Below are 19,270 nucleotides of genomic sequence, written 5' to 3' on the forward strand. Positions count from 1 at the left end.
GGCCAATGATAAAATTGTCAGAAATGCAGGTTGACCATTAAGGTCAATTGATTATTAAATTTCAATTAGAATCTAAATAATAATAGTAATCCTAGAAAAATATTATTAAATAGATCTAGATCAGTAGGCCCTATGTTGTTTTATTTAAAAAAAAACATTTTTATTTTCAATTTTATTTGTCTTCCTTCTTTATCTACTTGTTTACTTTCAACAAAGAGAATTCCTAGTCTTTAGGAATTTATGTAAGATTCAAGGAATTTAGCACAGATGTTAAGGATTTTGTTCTACAAGAAAATTCTAAGTAATTCCTAAAGACTAGGAATTTTGCAAAATCTTAAGTCTTAGAAATCTCAGAAAATAAATTACAATTCCTAGTATAACTTAGAAATTGATGAGTTGTTTAAAAATTATCAGAAATGCCTAGTTCTCAGTAACTGGTATTTCCTAGGCCACACTAGAATAGCCAAGACTGGTTTTAACATTCTGGAATTTTCTAGGATCATAACTGGGAAATACTGGGACTTTTTAAATACCGGTATATATTTCTGCAAGGGAGGAGAGTTTATTATGTGTTATATTGTATGTCATAGGTTTTCTCATAGGAATGCTGGCCGTGAGGGTTCAAACCCCGTCAGGGATAAGTTGTTGTTTCTGCTAGCAAGAAATTTTACATAAAGTGTTTCCAACAACACAATCAAACTGAAATGAGCCGCGTCACGACAAAACCAACATAGTGTGTCTGCGACCGGCATGGATCCAGACCAGCCTGCGCATCCGAGCAGTCTGATCAGGATCCATGCTGTTTGCTATCAGTTTCTCTACTTGTAATAAAGTCGGTAAGCGAACAGCATGGATCCTGATCAGACTGCGCAGATGCGCAGGTCGGTCTGGATCCATGCTGGTCGCAAACCCATTATTTTTGGTTTTGTTGTGACTCGGCTCAAATAATTTGTATCATCTAAACGTATAGGTGATGAAGAATGATGATATCGAGGCTGGTATCGAGGATGACGAAGAAACGGAGACGGTGAAAATGCCGCCACCTAGGATGACGATAAACGTGAAATCTACAGATGCACTACAACTCACTATGACAAAAGCCTGTCTAGAAAGCCTTACTAATCTAGGGAAGGTAAGTAATATGTTGAGAGAGTCTATAGAAACTCTGAATACAAAGATACAAAAGTAACATTAAATATATTTGATAAATCGCCTAGAATATAACCTTCGGATAATTATGAATTAAAATAGTTTTGGGGGTACTAACTATAATTATATCTTTAAAATGAATTGGTCAAAGATGTTTGAGAAAATTTTTCACAAAATTTTGGACATTCTATCAAAATGGACTCGGGGTGCCATTTCTTTTATTGTACAAAAAGGGTCATAATTCCTTATTTTGTTTAACAAAAATGAAATCATTTCTTGTTTACAGTTTTACGGCACCTGGGCCTTACCTAAATTTAACAAATTGATCAAGAGGAATCAGTTTAAATAATTGAATAAAATGGTACTGAGTTTATTTTACCTCCAGAAACTGATCATGAATATTAATGCTCTTAGTGTTTACACAAATGCGAAGGCACTGTAAAATATAATGGTCAATATATTGTTTTTACAGGCATTTGGGGATGCGTATGCTCTGGTAGAGCCTACATTAAAAGCCGGAGAAGTTATGACACCATACGTTATAAAGAACGTCACTGGAGAGGATTTGATGCTCAAGCTTGACAATGCCTTCGAGGTAAAGCTGGAAATTTATCAATTCAGTATTTGCTTGTCCCATTATATTTATTCCCCAAGTTCTATACTTGTAGCAAAAGCTTTCACACATTTTATTTCCAGTTTTCTTCATTCAAAACAATGCTTTCTTAAGTTTTTGTCAAACTGTTTTCTACATAGGTTTAAAAAATGTTTACTTCACATTGTTTTATATTGTTTTATACAGAGCCCTCCAAATGCAGCAAACGGTAAAATAAAGCTGTCAGTTGGCGATACTTTACCTCTGAAGAACAAAGAAGGTCCGAAATTACGTAGACAAGCTTCAGTTATCAAGGCGTCCACTGCTTCTGATGAAAAGAAAATGATCTTTCAGGTATACCGCTGCTTTTTCTTGATTATCAACTTGGTTTAAACATATTTATTTAAGCTCTTTTGCGAAACAAGTTCTTGCAGCTTATATTAATCACTTTCAAGTACCAACCAGATCTGGTGTCAGAATGTCAACAGTGATTTTATTGCATGATAACACATACTTTTGTTCCTTCTATGTTCATTCAATAGGGAAAAATGTGTGTCGTGTTACAATTCTGATTTTTTTCATAAAAGATTACATAAAATTATGATATTATAGATTAAAAATTAATGAGTTTTGATTACAATGAATGACAAGAAGTTATGTTTTGTTTACAAGAAAAATACAAATAAATAGATTGTAAACATAAATAACTGGTATGTTAAGTGGCGGCATGGCCTTATGGTCAACATGTCGGAATAGTTATCTAATCATAAAACCATGCCCAGGGGCAAGTTGTTTCCTTGAGCAAGAAACTTGCTCAGTAATGGTTGGTTCCAGGAACGGATTTGAAAGTGTATCTATAAGCATATAGCTTTCTACACAATCAAGAGTTATAAAATATGAAATATCTATTTCTTAAAATAATGATTGTGATGTAAACTATCACAAACAATTATAATGTAAAAATATGGATCATAATAGTTATAAACTTATAGCTTTCTACACAATCAAAACTAAAATAACTTTATACACCAACTGTTATGTTGTTTACAGGTTTTTAATGCAACAAGGGAGGTAACTATCAAGCGTGCAGAAAAACGTCTTTTTCATGTTGAAACTAAGACAAATGATCAATGGGCTATAGTTTGTGATACACAGACGTCCCTGGGACAGAGAACTGTCACATTTAGATCTTCTGTACAGGTGAGCTGATGTTTAAACTGTTGAAACACTTTCTGTTGCTGGTACTTGCTCAAACCTTTGGTCTAGTTAAATGTCACACCAACACTTTTAAGATAGTGGAAGAACACCTCAGTTGCCCCTCCATGCATTATTTCAGGCACAAACAAGCACCACCTGTAAGCTAGCTAGATAGCTTCCTCACATAAAAGGCATATGAGTTAAACCACATACCCTGCCCCTCTGTTCATTATTTTCAAACACAGGCAGACACCCGAGTAGAATCACCAACCTCCCATGCAAAATTCATTGAATTGTGTTGGTTTGCAGAAAAAACAAACAAACAAATTTGTTGAACAGGCTTTCATATTGCTATAAACTGTCACATGCTTTTATGAATGATCTTGATGTATCAAAATGTTGAAATTAATCAGGTTAGCTTTGTTCTTGTGGCTTAGTCATTATTAAAGTAACATTATGCCCATTCAAGTGTAAATGTGAGCGTACAGGTCAAAAACTAAAGACCTGTACATTTTGTCATAATTTGATTTCAATTATATTATCAACTTCACACAAATATGTACATACTTTGTGCGCTATTCTTTTTTAGGAAAATTTGTTTTGTTCTTTAATATAATTGTATAATTATTTTATTCTCTATTAGGTGATGAACCATCTGACAGTTCCAGTTGATGTTTTCTTCAAGGATGCGTCGGGAAACTTACCGATATCTTCAGTCAGTCCAGAAGAACTTTTCAGTCTACCGTTACACACAATATACACCCAATCTGCCCAGTTCATGTTTAAACCTATCAAAGATGGGTAGGAATCTATATTTGTAACCGAATTTTAAGTGAACCTTATTTTTAGTTTCTCTTTTGCATATTAGCTACTTGATAGTTATTATTTACAATTTTCAATACAAATTCAATATGGTAGGACATGGTAGGGAACAATTTTAGAAAAAGGGAACACTCATGCAGAATGTTAACATGTTGAGAAATGCTTTTTGTGGCGATAAATTTCAACTGTGATGTCACAGTTTCCTCTTTGTACAATCTACGATGGAGCACTATGGTTATAGCTACTCAATTTATGTGCATATAGCGTGTATTTACATCATTTAAGTGAATATATACATGTATAGCTATTTATACATGTAAAGCCTCTCTTTGAAATGAATCTATTTATAGCCACTCAGTAGAGAATATGAAAAAAGTCCTTTATTGCGAATCGAATATAAAAGATATTGCAATGAATATATAGAATAAGTTGTTCAACAGAATATTGGTTTATGAGACAAAATTTTTTAATTTTAATGCCAGCTAGTTGTTAATTGTTGTTAATTCTTTCTCTTCTACGTAGATGTGATGAGTTAAGTGATCCAATAAGTTGGAAGGGTGCCGAAAATATGGGACTGAAACAGTTGATGTGTAAAGCCGGCCCGGGACATGAGCCGTTCTATTTCAAGGTAGTGTGTAGTATTACTTCAGTTTTGTGTGTAATGTGCAAATACATGTTCGTCTTGATATGTAAATGTTTAATTTCTGAGGAATTTGTCTTATGTAAGCCCACTGCTTAACTTATATTCATGCATTTTTGTAAAACCTCATGTGATTCATTTTATTACATAACCTTATTATAATATATAGCCTTACATGATGTTATAGGGGAATAATCTGTAATGTCACATGGCAACATCACTTTTCTGCCTGCTGACAATTTTACATGCACATACTGGGCTCCAAGTCTTAGTTTTAAAGTTACTATGTAGGAGAATTGTCTAACTCGAAAACTGATTTGTTTTTGTATAATAGAATTAAGTATCACATCCCACTTTTGCAATATAGCAAAATCTTTACCATTGACAAGATTATGTCAACCTTGGCTATTGCATATCGCTCTTTTGCCTTCACTGGGATGTAATAGTTATACAGTAGGCTTGTCATATTTGCAACAATATAAACACTTGTGACTGTATGCCCATAAAAACAACAACCAAAAGTTATTGCTTTGTTTATTAGTACTAAAAGTTTTGGAAAATTATTAAATTTTTTATTCACTATCTAAATTGAGACTGTAATTATAAATGTATATTTGTTTTTGTAGGTCAGGGCCGATATTGAGGACAGTATATTATAAAATGTATTATTTGTTTTTGTAGGTCAGGCCGATATTGAGACAGTAATTATAAATGTATTATTTGTTTTTGTAGGTCAGGGCTGATATTGAGACAGTTATTATAAATGTATTATATGTTATTGTAGGTCAAAGGCAGATATTGAGACGTAATTATAAATGTATTATTTGTTATTGTAGGTCAGGCAGATATTGAGACAGTAATTATAAATGTATTATTGTTTTTGTAGGTCAGGCTGATATTGAGACAGTAATTATAAATGAATTATTGTTTTTGTAGGTCAGGGTCCGATATTGAGACAGTAATTATAAATGTATTATTTGTTTTTGTAGGTCAGGGTCGATATTGAGACAGTAATTATAAATGTATTATTTGTTTTTGTAGGTCAGGGCCGATATTGAGACAGTAATTATAAATGTATTATTTGTTTTTGTAGGTCAGGGTCGATATTGAGACAGTAATTATAAATGTATTATTTGTTTTTGTAGGTCAGGCCGATATTGAGACAGTAATTATAAATGTATTATTTGTTTTTGTAGGTCAGGGCCGATATTGAGACAGTAATTATAATGTATTATTTGTTTTTGTAGGTCAGGGCAGATATTGAGACAGTAATTATAAATGTATTATTTGTTTTTGTAGGTCAGGGCCGATATTGAGACTGTAATTGTAAATATGTATTATTTGTTTTTGTAGGTCAGGGCCGATATTGAACAGTAATTATAAATGTGTTATTTGTTTTTGTAGGTCAGGGCCGATATTGAGACAGTAATTATAAATGTATTATTTGTTTTTGTAGGTCAGGGCCGATATTGAGACAGTAATTATAAATGTATTATTTGTTTTTGTAGGTCAGGGCCGATATTGAGACAGTAATTATAAATGTATTATTTGTTTTTGTAGGTCAGGGCTGATATTGAGACAGTATATTATGAGACTGGTGATACTCCCTCTGCCAAGTCAACGACCTTTCACCTTTACCCCACTGTGATATTGCATAATCTTTTACCATACAAGGTCAAGGTCTTGCTCCAGGTAAGCTTCATGTTGACCTATACTTTTATGTAACGAAAACCGGGTTATTGTAATGCCGAAGTCGGCAGGCGGGCGGGCGGGCGTCAACTTTTGGTTTCCGCTCAATAACTTTAGTTTGCTTTGGCCTATTGACACCAAACTTGGTGTATGGATAGCTTATATCAAGAGGCAGCTTGGGATTGCTACCCAGGTGTCTGTGATCAAGGTCAAGGTCACTGTTACTAAAAATAGAAATTCAGTTTCTGCTCAATAACTTGAGTTTGCTTTGACCTATTGACACCAAACTTGGTGTATGGATAGCTTATATCAAGAGGCAGCTTGGGATTGCTACCCAGGTGTCTGTGATCAAGGTCAAGGTCACTGTTACTAAAAATAGAAATTCAAGTTTCCGCTCAATAACTTAAGTTTGCTTTGGCCTATTGACACCAAACTTGGTGTATGGATAGCTTATATCAAGAGGCAGCTTGGGATTGCTACCCAGGTGTCTGTGATTGAGGTCAAGGTCACTGTTACTAAAAATAGAAATTCAGTTTCCGCTCAATAACTTGAGTTTGCTTTGGCCTATGGACACCAAACTTGGTGTATGGATAGCTTGTATCAAGAGGCAGCTTGGGATTGCTACCCAGGTGTCTGTGATCAAGGTCAAGGTCACTGTTACTAAAAATAGAAATTCAGTTTCCGCTCTATAACTTGAGTTTGCTTTGGCCTATTGACACCTAACTTGGTGTATGGATAGCTTATATCAAGAGGCAGCTTGGGATTGCTACCCAGGTGTCTGTTCTCAAGGTCAAGGTCACTGTTACTAAAAATAGAAATTCAGTTTCTGCTCAATAACTCGAGTTTGCTTTGGCCTATTGACACCAAACTTGGTGTATGGATAGCTTATATCAAGAGGCAGCTTGGGATTGCTATCCAGGTGTCTGTGATTAAGGTCAAGGTCACTGTTATTAAAAATAGAAATTCAGTTTCCGCTAAATAACTTGAGTTGCTTTGGCCTTTTGACATCAAACTTGATGAATGGGTAGCTTATATAAAGAGGCAGCTTGGGATTGCTACCCAGGTGTCTGTGATCAAGGTTAATGTATTTAGTTTTCATGTTATAACTTGAGTTTGCTTTGACCTTTTGACAATAAACTTGCTGAGTGGCAGCTTTGGATTGCTACTTAGATATCTGGGAGCAAGTTCAAGGTCATTTGCTTACAATAGAATTTTCAGCTTCTACTCATTAACTTCAGTGTACTTTGACCTATTGATTGCTGTCACATCAAAATTTGGTCGTTGAAAACCTGGTTTTCGTCGCATTGCGGCGCTTCTTGTTTGATTCATGGTACAGATAAACTTAAATGACCTTCACCTTTCTCTCTTTTGAATGGGGTCAGAGGTCAAAGAACTTTTTTCTCTTACTCTGTTAAAATCTTGCAAGTTTTTCCCTAACAGGTCATTCTTTACGTAAAACCTTCAACTTTAAATAAAAAAATTTCTTCATATCTTTATATATTCTGTAGAGAATAAGATGTTTAGGTAACCTTTTAATGTTTTTTAGGGTACAGAGGATAACTTTGAGTTAGACAGAGGCAGTAATATACCACTAGATCATGCCTGTGTTGGGAAAACAAACATTGAAATTACGGTAAGTATATACATATCCTGAATTTGTATATTAAAAATGGACTTGTCCTGTTTTGAATTTAGAAAAGTCCATTGTCATTTTTAGGGAGGTTAGAATATAGAATACTTATAAATTGACCAGCCAGTAGTATAGAACCATGTCATCATACCTATTTGAAATTACAGTAAGTATATACATATCCTGAATTTGTATATTAAAAATGGACTTGTCCTGTTTTGAATTTAGAAAAGTCCATTGTCATTTTTAGGGAGGTTAGAATATAGAATACTTATAAATTGACCAGCCAGTAGTATAGAACCATGTCATCATACCTATTTGAAATTACAGTAAGTAAATACATATCCTGAATTTGTATATTAATAATGGACTTGTCCTGTTTTGAATTTAGAAAAGTCCATTGTCATTTTTAGGGAGGTTAGAATATAAAATACTTATAATTGACCAGCCAGTAGTATAGAACCATGTCATCATACCTATTTGAAATTACAGTAAGTATACACATATCCTGAATTTGTATATTAATAATGGACTTTTCTTGTTTGAATTTAGACTAGTCCATTGTTATTTTTAGATGAAAATTGAATTTTTGAGGAAAAGCACATGATTTTAAAGACTTTTAGCGAAGCTATTGACCTATAGACAGCCACTGCTATAGAAAAAAAGCCCTGGATTTGTTATTTAGAATATTTCCATTTGTAATTGCATCTTTCATAAGAATGTTATGTCCGGTGCTCAAAATGTTTTGTCTGGTGTTCAATCCTTGAAACAGACCACTATAATTGCATGTCATTTTACAGATACCAGATTACCAGGGCATGGAATGGATTGGAAGACGTTTACTGGAAGTGGATATACCGGAATTATCAGTGTGGACGTTTGAAGCTTATGACAAAAGCAACAAGAAATTAACAATGGTAAAGTTTATGAACGCAGCTTTTATTTCTGATTTCATAGCGTAAAACAATTTTCTTTCCCTGAAAAATCAAAGGTACTAATGGCAAGAAGCCACATTACTGTTTTCTTTGAGTAAAAAATTTAATTTCTTTATTGCATCATTTTATTCAGGTGTAATTGTGTACCTGAGACAGCAGTTTAAATCTGTAGCTCCATAATATAAGCTACCATTAAGGGAGTGAAAGACTTCCCATCAAAAGGGGAGTGAAAGACTTAACAAAGAGAGCAATTATTTTATTGTAGTAAATTATTGGTGAGAGTAGAGTCTGTGGAGGCTGTAAGCATAATATGGGCTGTCGTAATGGGAATGAGAAAATCTTCCCAAAGAGAGCAAGTATTTGATTCTAGTTGCTCATTGATGAGAGTTGAGTAGAGTCTGTTTAGGCTGTGAGTGTATCACGCTAATGAAACAGTCTATTGACTGTCAAATGTTTTTACTTTACATTCACCACATTGAATCTGTGGGTCTGTCTAGCTCAGTATGGGGAACATATGATTTGTAATCAAGGGGTCACTTGTTCGATCCTTAAACATAATTTTCTCTGTGACAGTTGATCTCAGACATTGAGTCTAATAGTCATTTGTCTCTCACTGCTTATTCAGAAATTATGTAGGATTTGTGGTCGGTCACGTGTTGAGAAATTAGTAATTACTGGTTATTTATCAAAGAAAGACGGTTTAGTGCATTGAACTCCGAGATAGGACCAAAAATATTGACCTCCGAGATATGACCAAAAATATTGACTTCCAAGATAAGACTAAAAATACGTTAAAATTGGTGTAAAAATCAGAAAAACAAACAAAATACATTAAATATTATGAGGAGATTTTTAGAAATGTTTTGTACAAATGTTTTTCTGTAAATGTTGCAGGATTTAGGTCTACATTATAAACAGGGACCTGGTGTTCTAGATGTGTCGGTCTACAGTCCCTACTGGATGATCAATAAAACTGAAAAATTACTTCAATACAAGGTAAGTAAATTTCACCTGAGTGCAGTAATCTCCTATTGAATTATATAAGTCAATTTCTGCATTAAGGTGACAAATTATACAATCATTTTGAATCATTAAATCTGTTCCAGGTACATAATATTGGTAAAGTGGATAAGGAATTAATCATCTAGGTCACCTTTCCATCCACCTCATTCCAATAATTGAACAGGGTTCTGAGATAACTGAGAAATCCTTCATCGCCTAAATTTTCTGAACTTTGCCGAATTTAAACATCAAAGTAAAATCGACTTCACAGCGCTTTTTTACCTACCACATGTACAGATCTTAACGTATCACACAGCTCTTGTCAAGAACTTTAAATCTTTGCCTCCGGGCATCACTTAAACTAAATTTGTGCTACTCAGTTCCTCAAGGATATTGTAAGAATTATTTTATGCTTTTATCAGGTTATTTTATTTTCTATTTCAGACTGTGATTACTTTATTTCAGGTTATTCTTTTTCAGACTGAGGGACTATTTTAGGTTTTTTCATTATCTATTTTAGGCCGGTGAGGATGAGCCCGTAGATCATCCGTCAGACCTCAAGGATATTGTCATGTTTTCATTCAAGAAGAATTCTTTGTTCTCTAAGAAAAAGGTAACATAAGTTTACACCAATTTCATTATAGAGCATGAATAGTTTATTTATAGATAAAAATGATATATATGAGAATATTATTGCATATCTGATTGATTAATGACAGTAGTTGTAATAAAAAAGGGTCGTTCGTAGGTGTATATTAGCCTATTACTTGTATGTTGCTCTGAGACTAATGGATTGTACTAAAACCTGGTGCGATCCTGGCCTAGCTAAATTCATTTGAGTAATATAATATAGCATGATGAAAGAGAGATACATCAATGATTTGGTGGTACAATTATTATATAAAATGTACATAATTATGTTGTAATATTTGTATTTCATGCACAAATTCATTAAGACAAAAGAAAATATGCATAATTTACAATTTGTGATCGGGAATGCAGTAATTTACATAATGGCATTATAGTATGGTCAAATTCATAGTATGTATCAAATAAGAAGGTTACAGTAAGAGAACATTGGGTTTTTCTGGACTACTCTATAGATCACACTTTGAACTTCTAAAGTGGCATCCTTGGCAAGGTGTTGCATTTTATTGGGAATCTATTATGTTAACTTTTGGTATTTGAGCAGCAGCATAATTTAAGGTTGGCTTGTTAAAATGCTGGAAAAGGGGCTTTTTTACCTCTAAACATTCTGCTATTTGTGCATCTGTTTAAACAAATGCTTACTTTAATTTGTGGTTCTTGGTGAATAAAAAAAAAAGAATAAAAATTGATGATAGCTAAATATTAATTTATCTTGCATCGCCTAGGAGAAAAAAATGTACAGACATTTTACTCAAAAGAAGTTGTCATTTGTTCTGGACGAGGACATTTTTAAAACAATTTTTTTTACCTTTTTAATGTATCTAAATAATGATTTGTTGGACAATAAACCATGGTTCCATGACCATTACATATTTTTGTTGAATAATGAATTGTGTATTACCTTCTGACAGATGTATGCCTGTTTTTGTGCAGAAACAACATTGGTATTGTTGAGAGATTTGACTGCTGTGATTCTATTTTAGTGCTAACCTTTTCACTCTTTTTTTAATAACATTCACATCTAGTTTCTCAATCTCTCTACATAAATGAATAATTATGTAAACTTTGTATATTTGTGAGGTATTTTCTAGCAGTAAATGTTTCGAATTTAGAAACAAAGCAAAAACACAACAGCACCACCTTAAATTTGTATCTAAATGTAAACAAGATATCAGCCGTAAGTAATTTCATATGAACATTCTCACCACTTTGGCAATTGTTAAACAAACTAACCTGTCTAATAGAAAAGTCAAAGCCATACTGCAAATTTTAATGATAAAAATGCAGACCGCGTCTTATGATCAATCCGACATGTATGTGAGTAAATACAACACAAGAAGTTAACATTGTAATTAAAGAGGCCAGTTCATAGGTTTCCTTCAAAACAAGTGTTATGTTTTTATAAATGTGTGATTTTGCCATAACATGCTGTTGATAACTTGTTATAAAAAAACATGTTGGTATAATGGTTTCTGAAAACTAATGGAACTTTTACTGTTAATTTACACATAAGACGTGGTGTTAATATTTTTCATATAAAAGAGTTTAGTAATACTTATTCATATAGCAGTTTGTGTAATAATTAATTGACTGTTTGTATATTTGTGATTTGCTAGTTTTCAATGCTATATTTATATATTTATTGGTTAAAAAAAAAATTAAAAGAAGTATAAGCATATTCAAAAAGCACACCTATATTAAAATACACAATTGTTTATATACACTTGGTGCAGTATTATAACCATCAAAACAAAGTCCATAATTGTCCATATGGATTTAAGAAATTAATACTTCTTGTCATGAACTTTGCATAAGAGATTTTAGACTGTAAGTTGAGATATTGTGCTATTTTGTGGATGGGCAATGTCTCCCCTCTAGAAGCAAGATTCTGACCCACAACAAAAATATCTCAGAATCTAGCTTTGGCACATAAATGTATTGTGACTACATGGGATCTTTGCATGCATTAGCTTCAAACAATGGTGTCTAAGACTTAAAGCCCCTTTTTTGCTAATCACTTTTTATTGGATAGGGGTACATCATTTTTATTTCCCTTTTTTGTGCTGATCGCCTTTATTTAGAATGCTGGCAACATCGTTTTCTTTGTCCAAGCCTTTTATTATCAGCATATTTCTTCATTACAAATATCTCAAGATCACTTAATTTATGAATATTTGTTAAATCTGATTGGTGGCCTGACTTTTATGACCATTTTATGGGTGAGAAGGCCAGAAGTTTAAATCTGCCACTCTCTATCCTGAGTAAATTTGGCAGGATTACAGATGGATTTAGACTAAGTTATTGAGTGGAATTAGTGGTAAGGGGTCAGTACTTTTAATGCCTAAATTTGCAGTTAGATCATATTCAAAAATGACTGTACAAAAGCAGTAACACCAATGTCCTATAACTGTTATGGATTTAAGAACTATAAGAATTGTTTTTCATTTATGTACAATGTACATTTAATATTAAAGAGGCTGACAATGTTTCAAATAACAAAACATTTTTATTTGCTTTATCTGATACAGAAATTTTATATTATATGAGGAATTTCAGTGCTATAACATTCTCGCACCAATATTTATTTCCCCATTTGAATCACAGATTATTTATTTACATGCAATAATACCTTGCTAATAGATGAAATAAACAAGGCACCACTAAAGCACATTGTGGTAAGCACTGATGATGCACAGTGGTATATCATTGTGGTATACTTGTATAGTACACAATAATTTTACATCATTGTGGTAAACATTATTTAAAACACAATGGTATTACATTATGGTGGTAAACATTGGTATAACAGCAGTGTGGTTAAATCTGTTTAGACACAATGGCATTACAATCATTGGGGTAAACACTTATTACAATACAATGGTATAACATCATTGTGGTAAACACTGTTTAAACACAATAGTGTAACAAAATTGCGGCAAACATTTTTTAAACACAGTGATGTAACAGCATGTGGTAAACACTGCTTTAATACTTGGATATGACTATCATTGTGGTAAACATTAATATAACACAATGGTATAACATAAACACAATGTTTAAACACAATGGTATAAAATCATTGTGGTAAACACAATGTTTAAACACAATGGTATATCATCATTGTGGTGAATATGGTTTAAACACAATGGTGTAACAAAATTGCGGCAAACATTTTTTAAACACAGTGATGTAACAGCATGTGGTAAACACTGCTTTAACACTTTGATATGACTATCATTGTGGTAAACATTAATATAACACAATGGTATAACATCATTGTGGTAAACACAATGTTTAAACACAATGAAGTAACAACATTGTGGTAAACACAATGTTTAAACACGATGGTATAACATCATTGTGGTGAATATGGTTTAAACACAATGGTGTAACAAAATTGCGGCAAACATTTTTTAAACACAGTGATGTAACAGCATGTGGTAAACACTGCTTGAACACTTTGATATGACTATCATTGTGGTAAACATTAATATAACACAATGGTATAACATAAACACAATGTTTAAACACAATGGTATAACATCATTGTGGTAAACACTTATATAACTCAATCGTATAAAATCTTTGTGGTAAACACAGTTAAAAGCACAATGGTATAACATCATTGTATAGCACAATGGTATAATCATTGTATAGCACAGTGGTATAATTATTATTCACACACAACTTTAAGGAGGACACCTTGGATAGAAAGAAGGACACATTGGATAGAAAGAAAGACACACTAGAGAGAAAGAAAGATGCAAAGAAACAAAAAGTGAAGGAAATGAAACAAAGTGGAAAAGTATGTTAAGAATGGCACCGCATCATTTATATTTTAATTTTTCTCTTATACTTTGCTTTTGCAAAAATTTTGTATGCTTTTTCAGATTTTTGTTTATTGTTCAAAACAGTTCTTTGGATGTTTTTGGTGTGTTTTTTTGCGATTATTGCCCCCTATATGATGCAGTGGTTATAAATTTTGCTTGTCACCTACTTATTATTTATCAGTTCACCTGCTTTGGTTGCTATGAAGAGAAGTAAGGGCTACAGACTGTGGATTTTGTGAATTAAAGTCCGTGGGTGTGGTCATATATTTTATTAGACAATTTCTTTGATGTTACTTATACTAATAGACTGCTGCTGATTTTTAGCTTGTTCTGTTTCCAAGAAAATGTCGATTGCTGTGTGTCGTCGTTGTCTTCTTAGTCCTCCATGCAAAAAATGTTGGCCATTACTCAAATTTTAAAGGTATCAATATGAAACTTAGAATTCTTGCTTATCATGACAAGAAGCAGTTGTAAGACAAGGGGCATAACTATGAAAGCTATATTTTTAGAGATATGCCCCTTATTAATTTTGGTGTAAAGTGGTTATTTTAACAGACGAGTGTTAACACCGCATGCGGAGCTCATGTTGTTGAAAAACTGATAATAACATATAGTTCCATAGTTTTGCAATACTTACCTCCCTTGCCTAATGTTGCAGCCATTTTGGGGGTCAATATTATAATACATCTATATTGATATATATTAATACAATTGAAAGAGTTAACGAAAATCAATAGAAATAGTTCATTTAGGTGAATTGTCAAATTCCTTTATACATATACAGCAGAATATTATAATAGCACCAATATGTAACAGATTTTTATCAGTTTTCATGAAAATGATGAGAATTATGAGAGATCTTTACCTCTTGGAAATGACCCTCAAAATAGTGGCCAGGGGAGGTAATTATTGCTATTTGAAAAGCATCTGTAGGAAAATAAGTTAATGTCGCTACAGAATGCAGGAAAACTTGATAGTGGTATAAAAACCTTGACCTGTCTCTTGAGGGTTGCTGTTATTAATGTTATTTAGTGATTTTAGACTTTCGTTATTGCATGGCTTGTTATTAAGCATTATGTTTAGTTTATATTTATATTTATCACTTACACTACGACATTAAAAATGATATTACACAGAAGTGTAATAACACTTTGACGACAGATTGTTTGGGCACTAATGTAAGCGTTACGCATAATTGGGGCATCAGTGAAAAATTGCTCATTTTAACTGTAAACCGTTCTGATTTCGAATATGTGATAAATAGAATATTATTTTTGTGTAGATTCTATAATCAAGTTATTGAACTCTTTGAATAAATCAATAATATTCTCACTAGAGGCTTTACATACTATGATTTTATTCAACCTGTTCAATAAATTTAGTATTGAACCTTCAGTGATTCAATATCCTCTGTATATTGTAAATCTAATACTATATTACTAACATTGCAACACCTTGTATAGAAAAAGTGCACATGAATTTGATCATTTTTGGCCGGGTTGCACTGGTGCAAACCCGGGTTATAGTATGGTGAATGTTGGGCGGCGGGCGGGCGTCCGGGCGGGCGGGCGGCGGGCGGGCGGGGAAAAAACTTTCGTAACAGTTTTCTCAGCATCTACTTATCACAGCCTTTTGATATTTGGTATACAGCATCAATTCATGGTCCCATACTGTGGGATTCGATTTCAGGTCTGTCGCTCATCTACTTCCTGTTTGCTGACCTACTTAAATTTTCAGCATTAATGGTCAATAGTAGGAAATTTTCGTAACAGTTTTCTCAGCAACTACGTATCACAGCCTTTTGATATTTGGTATACAGCATCAATTCATGGTCCCATACTGTGGGATTCGATTTCAGGTCTGTCGCTCATCTACTTCCTGTTTGCTGACCTACTTAAATTTTCAGCATTAATGGTCAATAGTAGGAAATTTTCGTAACAGTTTTCTCAGCAACTACGTATCACAGCCTTTTGATATTTGGTATACAGCATCAACACATGGTCCCATACTGTGGGATTCGATTTCAGGTCTGTCGCTCATCCACTTCCTGTTTGCTGACCTAGTTAAATTTTCAACATTAATGGTAAATAGCAGGAAATTTTCGTAACAGTTTTCTCAGCAACTACTTATCACAGCCTCTTGATATTTGGCATACAGCATTGACACATGGTCCCATACCGTGGGATTTGATTTCAGGTCTGTCGCTCATCCACTTCCTGTTTATCCACTTAGTTAAATTAGTTAGATTTTTCGACATTAATGGTCAATGGTAGGAAATTTTCGTAACAGTTTTCTCAGCAACTACTTATCACAGCCTCTTGATATTTGGCATACAGCATTGACACATGGTCCCATACCGTGGGATTTGATTTCAGGTCTGTCGCTCATCCACTTCCTGTTTATCCACTTAGTTAAATTAGTTAGATTTTTCGACATTAATGGTCAATGGTAGGAAATTTTCGTAACAGTTTTCTCAGCAACTACTTATCACAGCCTCTTGATATTTGGCATACAGCATTGACACATGGTCCCATACTGTGGGATTTGATTTCAGGTCTGTCGCTCATCCACTTCCTGTTTATCCACTTAGTTAAATTAGTTAGATTTTTCGACATTAATGGTCAATGGTAGGAAATTTTCGTAACAGTTTTCTCAGCAACTACTTATCACAGCCTCTTGATATTTGGCATACAGCATTGACACATGGTCCCATACTGTGGGATTCGATTTCAAGTCTGCAGCTCATCCACTTCCTGTTCACATTTATGGTCACTGGTAGGAAATTTTCGTAACATTTTTCTCAGAAACTACTAATAACAGCCTCTTGATATTTGGCATACAGCATTAACACATGGTCCCATACTGTGGGATTCGATTTTAGGTGTGTAGCTCATCCACTTCCTGTATACCCTACTGAATTAAATTTTCGACATTAATGGGTCAATGGAAATTTTTTTTCGTAACATCACAGCCTCATGATATTTGGTGTACAAATGCAACCCGGCCTTTTCTGTCTTTGACCCATTTTTTTTACATGCATCAGCATCAAAATTGTCATTGTTTATATATGGACTAATCAGAGAATAGGGAAAGCTATTGTACTTACGCTGGCATAGGTGTCGCCTTCACAATTTGGTTAAGTTTTTGCGTGCAAGTTGGTATCTCCATAACTACTGAAGGAAATTGGTTGAAACGTCACATACTTGTTCTCTGTGATTTATGATATATGATGGACACAGGTCCCATAACTCTGAGTTATCTTTTTACAGAGTTATGTCCCTTTTATTACTACCAAGCACTGAGAAAAGTCGAGCGCACACTGTCTTACAGACAGCTCTTGTTGCTTATAGTATGTTGAGTGTATGATATGATAAAACTTGATGAATAGTTTTAAGGATCTATTATGAAGCACCCATAGGTTTTAATAGGAAGTATGTGTCATGGCAAATTGTTGTGTGCTAGAAAAAGTATACATAGCAATGTTGATGATGATCGACATGTAATAGATGATTTTAAATCTGTGTAGGTGCCTCTGTATTGTATTAAAGTGAATTGGTCTAATTAATGGAAGGTCTGTAATACAATGAATAATTATGTTGAAAGTATTTAGAATCTGACATAACAACAAACCACAAAGGAATTATATTATCATGTTTTCAAAGATAAGAACTTTATGTTCAAAGTTGAATAGTTGTCGTCTATCACTATATTCGGATTTCGATTATTCGAACCCATAGATTATTCGAAGTAAATTTTCAGTCCCTAGCAATTCGAATAACTGAGGTTGGACTGTATATCTTCATTAAATGGATATTTTATGGTCCTCCTTGTTTTGTTTTATTGTTTTGGATTTTTTACATGTCATTTATAACTCCGGGTTGTTTTCCATTTCATGAAGTGTTGTTGTTGTTGTTTATTTCTTCTTGTTCATTGTATTTATTTTCTTAAATGCACCCATGTAATCTGTAAATTGTTGTCAATTTAAACCTAACATGCATCAGTGTTACATGGTTTATTTTATTTATTTTTTTTTTCATGATTTTTTTTTAATTTCGTTTTTTCCTTATTTGTCACTAACTCTCATCTTTTAAAATGACATAACATTTTTTAACTCATGAGTCTTCGTTCAATGTACTGGGGTATATTGACACTCTGGAAAGTATTGTTGTTTAATTTTGACCTTGACCTCTGCATGTCCTTGACCTCCAAGGTCAAATTTTCAAGATTAAGAAAAAAAATCATCATAAGTTTGTTGTAATGTTAACTAATGTGGGATGAGTGCCTTTTTGTTGTTTCAACAAATCCTGTTCTCATTTAATCTATGGAAGTTGATTTTTACTACTCAGAAGAGATTTAAGTACATATGATATATTACTATGTCTGCAGATTGAAAATTTCTTGTCATTTAATGTCAACTTATGAAAGCAATTTTTTATTGAAACTTGATGTTTATCTTTTGATTTTTCACCCATTTGTGTCGGTCAATAAGCAGTATTCATTTTCATAGTTTGTTATTACATGTTTAGAAATGTTACAAATTTTCAAGATTGTTTTACATGAACATTTCAGGCTGTTTAGTTTATAATGTAAGATGCAAAATGATTTGTTGATATTTCAGGTGTTTTAATGAGAGACAATATTATTGGCTGAGGTTGTTTTCTTAAGTACAATGTATATCATATAAGAAACAACATGATTGGTTGATATTTCAGAAAGTTAAGTGAGAGACGATATGATTGGTTGTAGCTGTTGAATATATAATGTAAGAGACAATATGATTGGTTTTCTATTTCAGGCTTCTTTGAAGATGGGAGAAGGTGATTGGTCAGACAAGTTTTCCCTTGATGTAGTGGGAAGTTCAGGAACTGTCCAGAGCAAAAATAAGACAAGGACTTGGGAGGTAACTTGCTTATTTCTGTTCATACAGTTTAATAAACTGTCATAATTTAATTCACATTGTGCTCTGTAAAACTGAGAAATTTGAGGACGAATTTCAGTATAGCAGGGTACAGAACTGTTCACTATTAAGGGAAATGGATGTGTAAGCAGTCAGATAGCTCAGTCGGTAGGGCTGTGGAACAGTATTCTGAGTGTCCCGGGTTCAAGTCCCAGTCAGGCTGCACATTTTTCTCACCT

General features: G+C 33.3%; 1 protein-coding gene across 1 annotated transcript in view; it reads left to right on the forward strand.

The window, feature by feature from the left end:
- The window catches only part of LOC132745312 (intermembrane lipid transfer protein VPS13A-like), a gene marked incomplete at its 3' end in the record, with an annotated part of 53,389 nt that extends 34,355 nt beyond the window's left edge, over window positions 1–19,034 (forward strand). The window contains exons 3-15 of the mRNA XM_060734202.1: window positions 971–1,132; window positions 1,622–1,744; window positions 1,949–2,095; window positions 2,792–2,941; window positions 3,582–3,739; window positions 4,283–4,388; window positions 5,961–6,092; window positions 7,636–7,722; window positions 8,520–8,636; window positions 9,549–9,650; window positions 10,177–10,269; window positions 13,999–14,109; window positions 18,930–19,034. Of these exons, the coding sequence (XP_060590185.1) occupies window positions 971–1,132; window positions 1,622–1,744; window positions 1,949–2,095; window positions 2,792–2,941; window positions 3,582–3,739; window positions 4,283–4,388; window positions 5,961–6,092; window positions 7,636–7,722; window positions 8,520–8,636; window positions 9,549–9,650; window positions 10,177–10,269; window positions 13,999–14,109; window positions 18,930–19,034 (1,593 nt within the window). The remainder of the gene's footprint in view (window positions 1–970; window positions 1,133–1,621; window positions 1,745–1,948; window positions 2,096–2,791; window positions 2,942–3,581; window positions 3,740–4,282; window positions 4,389–5,960; window positions 6,093–7,635; window positions 7,723–8,519; window positions 8,637–9,548; window positions 9,651–10,176; window positions 10,270–13,998; window positions 14,110–18,929) is intronic.
- Window positions 19,035–19,270: the final 236 nt, after the last annotated feature.

The sequence above is a fragment of the Ruditapes philippinarum genome, unplaced genomic scaffold (assembly GCF_026571515.1).
Source record: "Ruditapes philippinarum isolate M1 unplaced genomic scaffold, ASM2657151v2 ctg2095_1_1_1_1, whole genome shotgun sequence".
Lineage (NCBI taxonomy): Eukaryota > Metazoa > Mollusca > Bivalvia > Venerida > Veneridae > Ruditapes > Ruditapes philippinarum.